The sequence below is a fragment of the Halyomorpha halys genome, unplaced genomic scaffold, assembly GCF_000696795.3.
Source record: "Halyomorpha halys isolate HHAL.00 unplaced genomic scaffold, Hhal_1.1 Scaffold1311.1, whole genome shotgun sequence".
Lineage (NCBI taxonomy): Eukaryota > Metazoa > Arthropoda > Insecta > Hemiptera > Pentatomidae > Halyomorpha > Halyomorpha halys.
This window is the reverse complement of record NW_027115302.1, coordinates 231,032-242,813: the sequence shown is the minus strand read 5'-3', so window position 1 is coordinate 242,813 and position 11,782 is coordinate 231,032. Positions and strand designations below refer to the sequence as shown.

The following is an 11,782-nucleotide window of genomic DNA, read 5'->3' as shown; positions in this document are numbered from 1 at the left end:
CAGGATGGCCAACATAAAGTTTATCACTAATAAATATTTATCTCCAAAGAATACAAAACAACTTTTAAAACTATGCTTTAAAAATCTAGGTATCTATGAAATGGTGTAAAATAATGCAAGATTATGAATAAAACCACTCATGAATAATTCGCTTATGATTTCCAACCCAATACTTCTGAAGCCAGTACCAATCTTCAATAATTATTAAGTTATTGTGATTTGATATACATAGGCATACTTCCAATTTTTGTTTTTCAGAAAAATTGTTTCTTCTTCAAGATTTTTCATAGAGGGCATTAATAGTTTCTTGGAGTTAAAATTATAAAACATTTTAATATTTCACTATTTTATATTTTTAAAAACTTTCCGCTATATTATATCAGTATGTTTCTTAATTTAATGAGATATTATATTTGGTTCTAGTGTACTAAAGCTTCAGCGGCTCATAGTATTATTGTAAGTGTTGTTCCAAAGAAAGGTTTGACAGTCAGACTACTGGCGGAGGCAAGTCCTATACAAATTTCGTGTTCAGGTACCAATATTCAAACTACCGGTTTATTTTTTCAGCTGAACGTTTGGTTCAGAACCATTTCTGAGCTCAGAACAGTCCCTGAGTCTAAGCAAGGATTGGGAACCCGATTACGACCTAGTTATGTTTAGTTTAGTTTTATGTTATGTTTAGTCTAGTAGGTGCATTATATTAATCCTGGATTAGCACCTAGTTCAGGATGCGTCGATGGAACAAACCTATTACTTTAATTTGATAATAGATGTCACCTTCCGCTCGGTTAAAAAGGATTAACAGACCCACCGACGGATCCTTTGCAGAGGATGATACTACATGCACCAATCTGTATAAGTGGGGTTGAAGATATTCCGCTGGAGCTTGTTTTGTAAAATAAAACTTTTTATTCTTCCAGTTTATAAGTCGCGACACGGATAGAGGTAATTTAAAAACATATACCAAGGAGATGAGAATAGCTTCTACGATATTCCAATTGGAAACATAAGATAAATTAATTGTGTAAAAAAACAGCCAAATAAATGTTACTCATCATGTTGGAATAAGATGCCACACCCCCAATCATCTTCTCAGATAATTACTTTACAAACATCTCGTCTTAAATTTTAAACGTGTTTTCAAACATGCCCCCAATCATTTTTTTTTTCAAACCTATTAAGTACTAAGCAGGGCGCAAGACTGATGATCCTATCTCGTATTTATACCTTTATCTGGAATCGCATTCTAGTTCTTACAGACCACAAAGTACAGCCAAAGATCAGCACGGTCTATAGTGTAAACAAAATAATAATAATAATAAGCATGCTTGATAAAGACATCTAAACAAAGGCGCATACTTTCGATTTTATTTTTGTCACGTTTGTCAAATTGTTTAATCGGTTTCTAGTTCCTTTAGAGCCTCGCTATAGCTGACATCTCGTAACTAAATGAGTTTATCCAGAATTTGTAATAACTAAATTACTATTATATAACAGCACGCATATTACTATTAAATTAACACTTAGATGAAATCGAAATAAGCAAAATTTGATGATCAACAAGCAAGAGGCTTAGTGGTTAAAGTCTCTGGCGAAAAGTAACAACCGTTATTCGCATTGTAACATATTGTCTGTAAAGTCGAAAGTTGAACTTTTATCCTACAGTTAATATCAAGGTTGAGAAATACATTTAATATTAAAGTTGACTATACTTCTGAAATGATAGGTGTTTCCGATAACAACTTTCATCTATATGAGCCTCTTGTGATCGGTTAAAGGATAGTCCTGCTGTATATATGTATATATAGTTGACCGTAAAAATTGATATATAAGAAGATGGTCACGGTTGCGGTCAAAAGTGAAACAAAAATAGTTTACAACTATTTATTTTCCAACGTTTCGCCCCACTTTGCAGGGCTTCATCAGGGCTGTCCAAATGAATAAGTTGAACAGACCCGATAGATAACAGATATTCCTGCTGATTTGCCCGAAGAGAAATTCTGAAGTACTACCTGCACATTACCTGTGGTCTATTTAGTTTTGAATTCCGCTTTTATCTAATACCTCAAAAATTCTAAGGATGTATTGGGATACTTTCATACTTATCAGTAATTCTTCCATTACACTCACCTATCTTGAAAATATACTTCTTAAATGTGTCTATGAAATATAACAATGTATTTTTTGGAAGCGGATCTCAGGATTTTAATCAGTATCATTTGTTGACAGAAACATTTTCATGTGTACAACTGGCACATATAGTTTATTTGTATAACGATAAGTTTTCATAATAAAACGTAAGTTAGCCGCTTTACCTAAAGTTCAAGTTATGTATCCGTATATGTAGATGCTCAAAAGAAAATTTAACAAAAATATGAGAACTAGGTGAATAGTTGTTTAAAAACTATTTAACTGGGAATGGAAAGTTTTCCCGTTTATCATATATTATTGTTTACGAAATCAAAATGTATCTAAAATCCAAGGTGATAATTCACTTTTCTTGAAATCTTATTAAAACTTATAAGCTTTCCTCCATATTGAAACCATGCCGCTCAAAGAGAACCGGCTGGAGGTTACGAATTTGACAGGATTGCCTGTTAAGTTATCTGGCTGTGGTTACTGCACTTTATATCATTTTTTAAAACAAGGTTTGTTAAAAATAATTATAGGATAGCAAATGTGTATAACAACATACATTAATGTATATATTAAGATTAATCCGTTGTTTGGCAGTTCATTATATGTTACTGCCATGTGCCAGGAAAGTGGATTATTGGTATTATAGTATAAAAAATTGGACTTATTGGGGATAAACTGCCGTCTATTGATAATAATGCATTCTATTGAGTGTGTATGCCTTATGTAGAATAAGTAAGGACAAGGTCTGACTACAGAGCTTTAGTCAGTTTTTTTTTGTTCTACACCCAATATATTATCTTGACTTGAAGTTGTTTATTTATTTTATTATATGCGTAGTTACTATTAGTTTATTTGCTTCATGGATCATTGTAATAAAATAAAATGAGTAGAAAAAAATTAAGAGAGCAACACTCATATGTAACCAGGTTTTCTTCTAGTATATAAGTTTATAGGATTAACAGAAAAGCAAAGTATTTAGATTTATATTGCTGTATAGTAGGCCTAATTAACAATTAATAAAACCTATATGTGTAATATACTTAAAAATTATAATTCAAAGCTCTAAAAAAACTTCTTATCACGATTAAACAACTACAATAATAATCATTGTAACATGTTGGAGTGATACTCCTGAAGATTTTGAAATCCCTCACTTATACTTGTGGCCACACTTAGCTACTTTTCTCATTCTATCTACAGTGATGCTGTATGATCTTATGCCTAACTATTAGGCTGGAGGAGTTGATTTGAACTTAACAGAATTTTTTATTACATTTAACACTTGTAAAAACTTTTCAGTTTCAAAATATTCTACCCATTTTTCTATTATCTACTTTCAATTTGTTACATTCGCATTAATGTTTTATTTACATATGTCTATGCCTTTTAGATAGTCATGGTACCTGATGATGTAAATGTATCAGCTTTTGCTGTCTACTCAGGGAAAGTAAAGAAGTCTGTTTCAAAAAATCAGAAACGAAGATTAAAAATAAAAACCCAGAAGCCATTCCACAAAAATGGCTCTTCAGTCGAAAGAGACCTTAACCCCATACTTGTCAAGAAAAAAGTGAATAGTGATCTTGCTATAGAAGTGCCATCTCTAAGGGCAGGACTAGAGTCGAAGGAGCAGCCAATTGTTAAAGTTGGTATTAATAATAAAAAAAAGAAGAAGTTGAAAAAGAAGAAAAAAGTTCATGTTCCAGTATTAGAAGACCAATCTAATCCTCAAGTAAGCGGATTTGTTAAAATTAATGATGATGAAGAGAGTTCTGTTAGTCCAACAAAATCTGATGAAAGCATATCTGTTAGTATAAGAAAGGCTAAGAAATTAAAAAGAAAAATCTCTGAAAGTTTAAGTCCTTTAGAATCACAACAGTTAATTTCACCATCAGTTTTAAACACTATGAAAGAACCACCCAAGAAAAAAAAAGTAATCTTTGTTAGTCCTGAACCAAATGCTGAAAATGAAACAAAGTCAAAAAAACCTATTGTGTGTACTCCTAGGTTTGAAAAGAAAAGAAAAGTAACTAATGAAAATGTGACGAAAAAACGACTCTTAGATGTAAGTCCTGGTAATACTTTACAGAAAGTTGATGATTATTTAGCACACAAAAAAGAAGCCGACCTAAAGTTATCTAAAATTAGTAGTCAAAGTACTAACGGACCTAGAACTGTTAAAGATGTCGAGTTGGCACATCTTGCTAAAACTGAAATGCTGATGAAAAGTAGTGAAGTTTCAGGGAAAAATGCCTTTGAAAAAATTCTGGACCCAGTCTCGGTTGATACTTTTATGAGGTATTGCATACTTCCCTCCCAGAAATGGGAAATAATGATTTTTTTTTCTGTTATATACAGTTAGTATTAAATTTTTACTATCAAATTTTTAGTGATTATTGGGAAAAAGCACCTATTCATATTCCTAATCGTTCTACAAACAAGTTTAGTAATTTTATTTCAACTGAAAGGATTGATGCTGTGTTAAGGGATAGGGTTGTTACTTTTGGGAAGCACCTCGATGTTACTTCGTACACTGATGGCAAGAGAGAGACACATAACTTGGTAATTTTTTTTTTTAAGTTATGTGTATGAGAAAAATTGCTAGATATATGTAATTATCTTTCTTTTTCAGGAAGGGAGAGCTAATGCCCATGTTGTTTGGGATTTTTATTCTAATGGCTGTAGTATTAGGCTTTTGAATCCTCAATATTTTTTTCACAGGTAACATATTTTGAATAAGGGAAATATTTATTATGATATGTGTGGATGCTTAAAAGGATCTATATAAAATAATAATATTTACTTACTTATTATTTTTTTATGATTTTTACTTATTGTAAACAATAATTTATATTTTTATTTTATTGTTATTTAACCCATTAGCTTTTACCTGAGGTAAATTTATTTATCTATATTTAGTTAAGATATTCACTATTGAATCATTTATAGCTTTCCCTCATTTAACTTAAATTTGTTAAATTGGTTTATCATTGTGTTTTGAATGATGTCTAAGTTGGTAATATCTGTATCAGGAAAAATTATATTAAAAAAAAATCCTTTTGAATTTTCCTTCTCACTTAAATTCTGAGTTCTAAGTGTATTTATTGGATTAAGATATAAACCAATACTGGGAACAAAGCAGCAACCTGCAATTTATGACAATATTTACTTTGTTTTAAGTTCTTATTGCCATTTTTTAAAAGTTACCAGTCAGTTTTGTTATCATATTGTCTGTTAGAGATAGGTTAAGATTTATTGGGGATTTATAATAATAAAGGCTTAGTGAACCCAAAGGTTCGATACTGATACCATTAATTGCTCTCTACATACATTCGCCCAGTGATGCCTATCCAAATCCAAATCTACCAGATCTGGTGGTTTTGCACAATCCTCCCACCTCATCCTCTGCTTCAGTCTACCCCTTGGACATTTATCCATCAGTTCAGTGTTTATTAAAATTTTAGGGATTTGTTTATTATTAAGGCCTATAATAATATAACCTGAATTATTTTTACCGGGTACAGTTCCCTCAAATTAGGAATTTATAATAAGAAAAATTTGTAAAGATAATTTAAATTATCTTAAGAAAACCTGGTGACAGTTATTTTTTTGAATTATAGTGTCCACTGTTACAATGCAATGCTCCAGGAATATTTTGGTTGTTTTGTTGGCGCTAATGCCTACTTAACCCCACCGATGTCTCAAGGTTTTGCTCCTCATTATGATGACATTGAAGCATTCATATTACAAATTGAAGGATCGAAAATTTGGAGATTATATCAACCTTTGTAAGTATAATTTCTCTTTCAAGACATAATGCAGATCCAGAGTAGTTTAATTAGTTTCCATTATTACTTATAATTTTATTATTGTTTTAGTGTTACTTTTTTTTACAATTTTATGATTAAAAATTCTGGAAATTATTACACAGTAGTTTATTATTTAAATTAATTATTTATTATATCTGTAACAAATAATAGAAAAGTTGTCAGAATCATAAAAAGTTTTTTAAAAAAAATTGTTTTTTGTGATTGCCAAAGTATAATCTATTGGAATATGCAACCTTGGCTCCAGCTGTAAATAAATTATGGATTCCACAAAAAAATAGAAATTTTTTCCCTAAGCAGAAATAAATTTAATATAAATAAGCCTTTCCTACTAATTAGAAACTATGCTAGAAAAGGGTCAATGCATATACTAGAAAAAAATTATAACGGTCATCTTTAGTTTTAGAATTCAGATTTTGTAGTATTGGACAATTCAGATGCTGGTGGCAGATTTCCCAATTCTCTACTGGATAGTATTTTTTTATTGTGTAAAATTTCCTTTTTGTGTTCATTCTGATAGATTTTTATTTAGAGTCCAGTTTATCTCTATGATTTATTGCACCCTATATTAACCATCAGTAATGATATTTGATAGAGTTGAAGCCTGTTTCTAAGATAATTTTTTTTTTTTTTTGGCTGAACTTAATGTGAATTTTTTAGTCTTTTTGTTTTACTTTTTTTCTTAACCACTATTCACTTAACCACAGGGAACCTTATTTGGTACCCAGGCATTTGGGGCCAGACTTCTACAAAACCAAAAAAAAAAAAAAGAAAACAAAATTTGTCCATCTGTTCAAGAGATAATCATGGCAAAGATACTCAGACAGACAGATCAAGTGCTAAAATGCTTTTTTGAGACTCAAGGGCTTAGAAAATAGATAGATCTGTTAAGGGCAAATGAGAAAATATTTAATTTTTTTTTGTGTGTATAATAACTTTATTGTGGACATAAACACATAGGTACATATTGAATATGTTATTCAGTTCAGTTCATGTAGTGAACTGTGCACTATTAACAAAACATTGGTAACAGTGAACACTGCCTATAACATACAAAATTTGATTTTACTTGTAGGTGTGTTATATTCATTAAGTTTATACTGAATTTGATAATTAAAGTATATTAAAATATAAATATAATTTTCTCTGCCAAACCAAACACTACTTTTATTGATTTTTTATTTTTCATATTTTATTCCATATGCCTTCAGAACAAACAAATTAATTGATTGAATTATATTTTAATTTCTCTGGAATGCATAAAGCATGAAGTTTGTACTGTTTCTGTCCAGGAACAAGCATGGCTATCTTCCCCGATTTTCTAGTAGGAATCTTCTTGATGAAGAAATCGGAGAGCCTATATTAGAGGTGAAACTTAATCCAGGTGATGTATTGTATTTTCCCAGAGGTTATATTCACCAAGGTCGGACTGAGGAAGAACATTCCCTTCATTTAACTTTATCAGTTTATCAGAAAACAGCTTGGTGTGATCTTTTGGAAAAGGTGAGTACTCTATCATAAATATAGAAAAAAGAAAGAAACATTTTTGATATAGGCATGTTTCTAAAATTTTCTCTAATTTTTTTGGAGAGTAATTTTTTGTAATCTCAGACTCCCAGAAACAGAAGGAGAAAGATGTACTGTAGTCACAGATGGAGCTATTCAGATGAAGAAACTCATTATAGATCGGCATGAGGGATAGAAAAAGAGTCACCTCAGAAGTTTGAAGTCCAGAAGTGTTATAAATAACATTATGCAGTATTAGTTCATTCATTCATGGTGACTTGTACTCTGTACTTCGCTTTCAAGCTGTACAATCCTTGTTGATATTTATTGTTAAAATTTGTTAATTGCCAAAGTAAAAAATTTGAATTATGTGGGTTAATGAATTTTGTTTCATTGGGTCCTATTGTATTAATGTTGGTGAGATGCTCTGAAGTCAGGTGGAATTGTAAGAAAAAAAAAGAAAAACACTTACTCTGTTGTTGGTGGATAATTATATTGAATGGATTGTGGCCTCATCTCTCTCTCTTTTTTTTTGTTCCTTATATCTTTTCTCATAGCCAGAATGGCTTTCAGCTCAGCTCACTCATTTATGATATAAATTTTCAACCAAAAAAACCTAAGCAATACCTTGGATGTGGGTGGCTAACTTCCCTTTTTGTACTAGTTGTCACAGAGGTCTAGGGTAGCAAGCTGCTCTAGGGCCACTAGATGGTACTAATAATTGCACTTTTGTGATTAACGAAACACATAAATTACTCTGATAAAATTTAAAAAAAGATTATGTATGGAATAAAGTATTAAGTTATATGTTTTGTGACAAAAAAAAAAATCGAAGATTAGGAGATCATAATGCATGTTCGTTTTCTCTTTTTCAATGGTTGTGTATGTTCATCTAAATTTATAAATGTTCACAACTATTAGTTTTTCGAATGATTCAAAAACTATATATTTTCTGGAACTTTTCAAACACTGGTTTGAAAGATAAATTTTATAAAATGCTGACATAAAAATAAATAAATTAAAACAAAAAAAGTGCTGCAAAGAATATCTTTATTCGACTTAGCAGTAGGAAAAATTTTATGAGTGGACTTGTCAGATATTTATTGTTTATCATTTACCCATTTAATAAATAATTAACTATTTTGTAATAATTTGGAGCATTTAATATTCTATTATTAATTTTTCACAGCTACTTCCATTAACATTGAAAAAAGCAGCAAGTCTAGACGTTGATTATAGAAAAGGTTTACCCTTAGGATATTTGAAAAGTGCAGGCTTGGTTCATAAGAATTCATCATCAAGAAAAGAGGTTGTGAAAGTATTGAAAAAACTTGTTAGTAGACTTGGCGACTTCCTTGAAACAGATGCTGCAATTGACCAAATGGGCCTTTCCTTTATTCACGATGCTTTGCCTCCTGTTTTTACTGCTCGTAAGTATTATTGAATACTCCTTCCATATTTATGCCAACTTTTTGATTTGGCAATGTGTATATATATTATTATCTTTTCGGTCTAACCTTATATTTATGGTACCATAGAATGAATGGCAATACTCTTATCTTGTTGACACCTAGTTCGATTTTTACTTTAATGTTATTAATGTGTCATATTAATGAATCAATTAATGTGTACCTTTATTTACCCACTAATAACAACACATAAAATTAAGATTCTTGTTCTATAAAGAAAGAATTGCATTTCACCAAAAACTTTGATGGGTATTGTTATTACATCTGCCGTGTACGGGGCTTCGGGGTTTCTAAGCCCGACTAGGGGTTCCCCGTACAGGTATTATATTGAAATTTATTCATATATTAATGTATTTATATTATGTATTTGTATTTATATATTTTTATTATGTATTTATATTCATATTATGTATATCTATCAGTTCCTGATGGGAACCAACTGAAAGTGGATGCGCTATATTTAATTCAACCCCTAGATACCATCTGGACCCCTCGCCGTGGTATGCTAGATATGAATATCATAATTAATCATTGGAGTTCCTTTCCAACGGTATCGTGTTCACCAATTTACTATGCTATTATATATGAGGTGGCATGCAGGGATTATTAATTATAAAGTAAAGTCTTCGTCACATCTTTTATATTTACAATTATATATACATTATCAAGAATACTACTATGAGAGAGCATGGTAAACTTGTTTCCTTATACTTTAATTCTAAGAGAATGAATTGAGAAGTACCAGTTGGGATCTTTGATATTTATACTGACTCTAAGTTATTAATTCTATCCTTGCCATTCTAATTACATCAGAAAAGGTCTTACTTGTTTCGGTACATCGGTCGGCTTGGCGGTTGTCGTGGAAGAGCGTCCATATGGCCTCCCGGCTGCCGCTGATCTTCGCGACTGTCTTCCTCTGTCAGACTGTTCTCTTCTCTCAGCTTCCCTCAAACTGTCTTCAACTCCAGACTCCTTCGAACTGTCTTCAGCTCTGGACTCCTTCGAATCCTCCTCAACTCCGACTGTTCCCCTGAGACTCTCTACCAAATGCTGTCCACCCGACTGTGTTCCATTTTCTTCCTCTCGCCCCTTTTGTTCCTTTTCTCCCCCCTCCTTCTGACTCCTCCTTCTTTTGATTTCTGTCCTTTGATTGGTTCCTCTATTTTCAGAGGGGGTGAGAAGGTCCAATGACCTTCAACGAAAGTCGGTCTTTTTCTTACCTTTCATCTTTAAAAGTTTCTTCTTTGAAGAAAGCCGGCTTCTGGCGGCTTACTTTATTTTTCCCGAGGTTTTTAGAGAGGCCCCGTGTGAGATAAGGGGTGTTTATTTGTTATCAATTACGGCGGCTATTTCTCTGTACTTTCTAATGTCTAAACTGGCCACGTGCAAGATAAGGGCTGTTTGTTTGTTTAACTCAGTCTACACGGTCAACCGTTCTCAGAGGGTGCATACCATCTGTTATCTATATACTTTTGTACATTTCTTTAGATCTGTTGCCGATGGATATTGTTGCGGTATCTTTGGCATGCCGACAAAAGAAATTATTTTAAGTTAAAAAACTCCAGCTGGTGCCTCTCATACATATCACATCATCATAGTTAAAATAATTATTTCCATTCCTGTTTCAGCGGAAGCAGCTTGCACTGTATTTGGGGATGGTTGGAAAATGAGACCTAATGGTAATCTTGAGGGGCAGGTAATCATTACTGTAGATACCAAAGTTCGATGGACTAGAGCTTTTTGTTACAGGTAAGAGAAGTGTATTAATGAATTCTTTCACGAGGATTATGGGAATTAGAATGTTAGATATAGATATATTAAAGTCTTGGTCTTAGTTCTTTTTTTTTTTTTTTTTTTTGTAAGACTTTCACATTTCTAAATTATTGCAATTTGTTTTTTCCTAAAATGATTTCGCAGAAGAAATAAATTATTTACAATCTGAAGTTCATATAACATTGAAAATTATTTTGTATATTAATAGTTAAGAAAATAAAATTTGTTTATCAATATCCACCATCTTCTTTTTGATTCTATAATATGACCATGCTATTTATTAACCTTTTTGTTATCAGTAACTGTCATTCGCTTATGAAACTTGTAATATATACTTCTTTTTTAGGAAATTGGATCTATTGTAGGATAATATATTTAATAAGGATTTATAAATAAAAACATTTATTATATTTTAGCAAATTAAATTCGTATTGTATACCTCAAAAATCTTAACTTGAGTATGGGCATTACTCAAAATATGTGAGCACCTGTAGAGTTCTACCAAATTCTTAGTTCAACATGATTTTACATTTCATGGCAAATGAAGAAGATAAGTGGAAGTAGAAAATCTCGGGTATTTTCTAGTTTTCATAGGTGAGACAGTTGAATTATGGGCTTCATTACAAATTCTGGAACCTAACACCCTGCTTTGGAATGAAGAACATTGTTTTAAATAAATTTAAAAAAAGTTATTACTATCTGCATCATCTCGTAAAGCTCCGAGGTATTCATTACTTTAGTTATAACAATTAACTATCATTCCTTAGCTGCACATTTTTTCTGCTTAACCAAGGTGCAATACACTCTCCTAAGCTGAGGTATTCCTTTCCTGACAGTCTTATATTGATGCATGGAAGTATTTTTTTGGAGGATGATAAAATTATAAAAAGTGAGTCCTTTCTTTTGATTTACAGGGTCAGGTCTTATTTTGGATATTGGTAAGGGTTTATTTGATAATATAAATTGTAAGGTTAACAATTTATTTTAAAAAATTCAGAAACTTTAGTTCAGTTTTTCATCTTAAATTTGACAAGTGGACACTTGACTTATTTTTTTGTTTCTGTGAAAAAT

At 31.4% G+C, this 11,782-nt stretch overlaps 1 protein-coding gene across 1 annotated transcript in view; it reads left to right on the top strand.

Annotated features, from left to right (window-relative positions):
* The first annotated feature begins 2,556 nt into the window (after nucleotides 1-2,556).
* Nucleotides 2,557-11,782, top strand: part of NO66 (Bifunctional lysine-specific demethylase and histidyl-hydroxylase NO66) — a 13,782-nt gene continuing 4,556 nt past the window's right edge. The window contains exons 1-8 of the mRNA XM_014434143.3: nucleotides 2,557-2,648; nucleotides 3,530-4,434; nucleotides 4,527-4,698; nucleotides 4,769-4,857; nucleotides 5,757-5,924; nucleotides 7,256-7,466; nucleotides 8,659-8,899; nucleotides 10,567-10,687. Coding sequence (XP_014289629.1) covers nucleotides 3,536-4,434; nucleotides 4,527-4,698; nucleotides 4,769-4,857; nucleotides 5,757-5,924; nucleotides 7,256-7,466; nucleotides 8,659-8,899; nucleotides 10,567-10,687 — 1,901 coding nt within the window. The 5' untranslated portion in view covers nucleotides 2,557-2,648; nucleotides 3,530-3,535. The remainder of the gene's footprint in view (nucleotides 2,649-3,529; nucleotides 4,435-4,526; nucleotides 4,699-4,768; nucleotides 4,858-5,756; nucleotides 5,925-7,255; nucleotides 7,467-8,658; nucleotides 8,900-10,566; nucleotides 10,688-11,782) is intronic.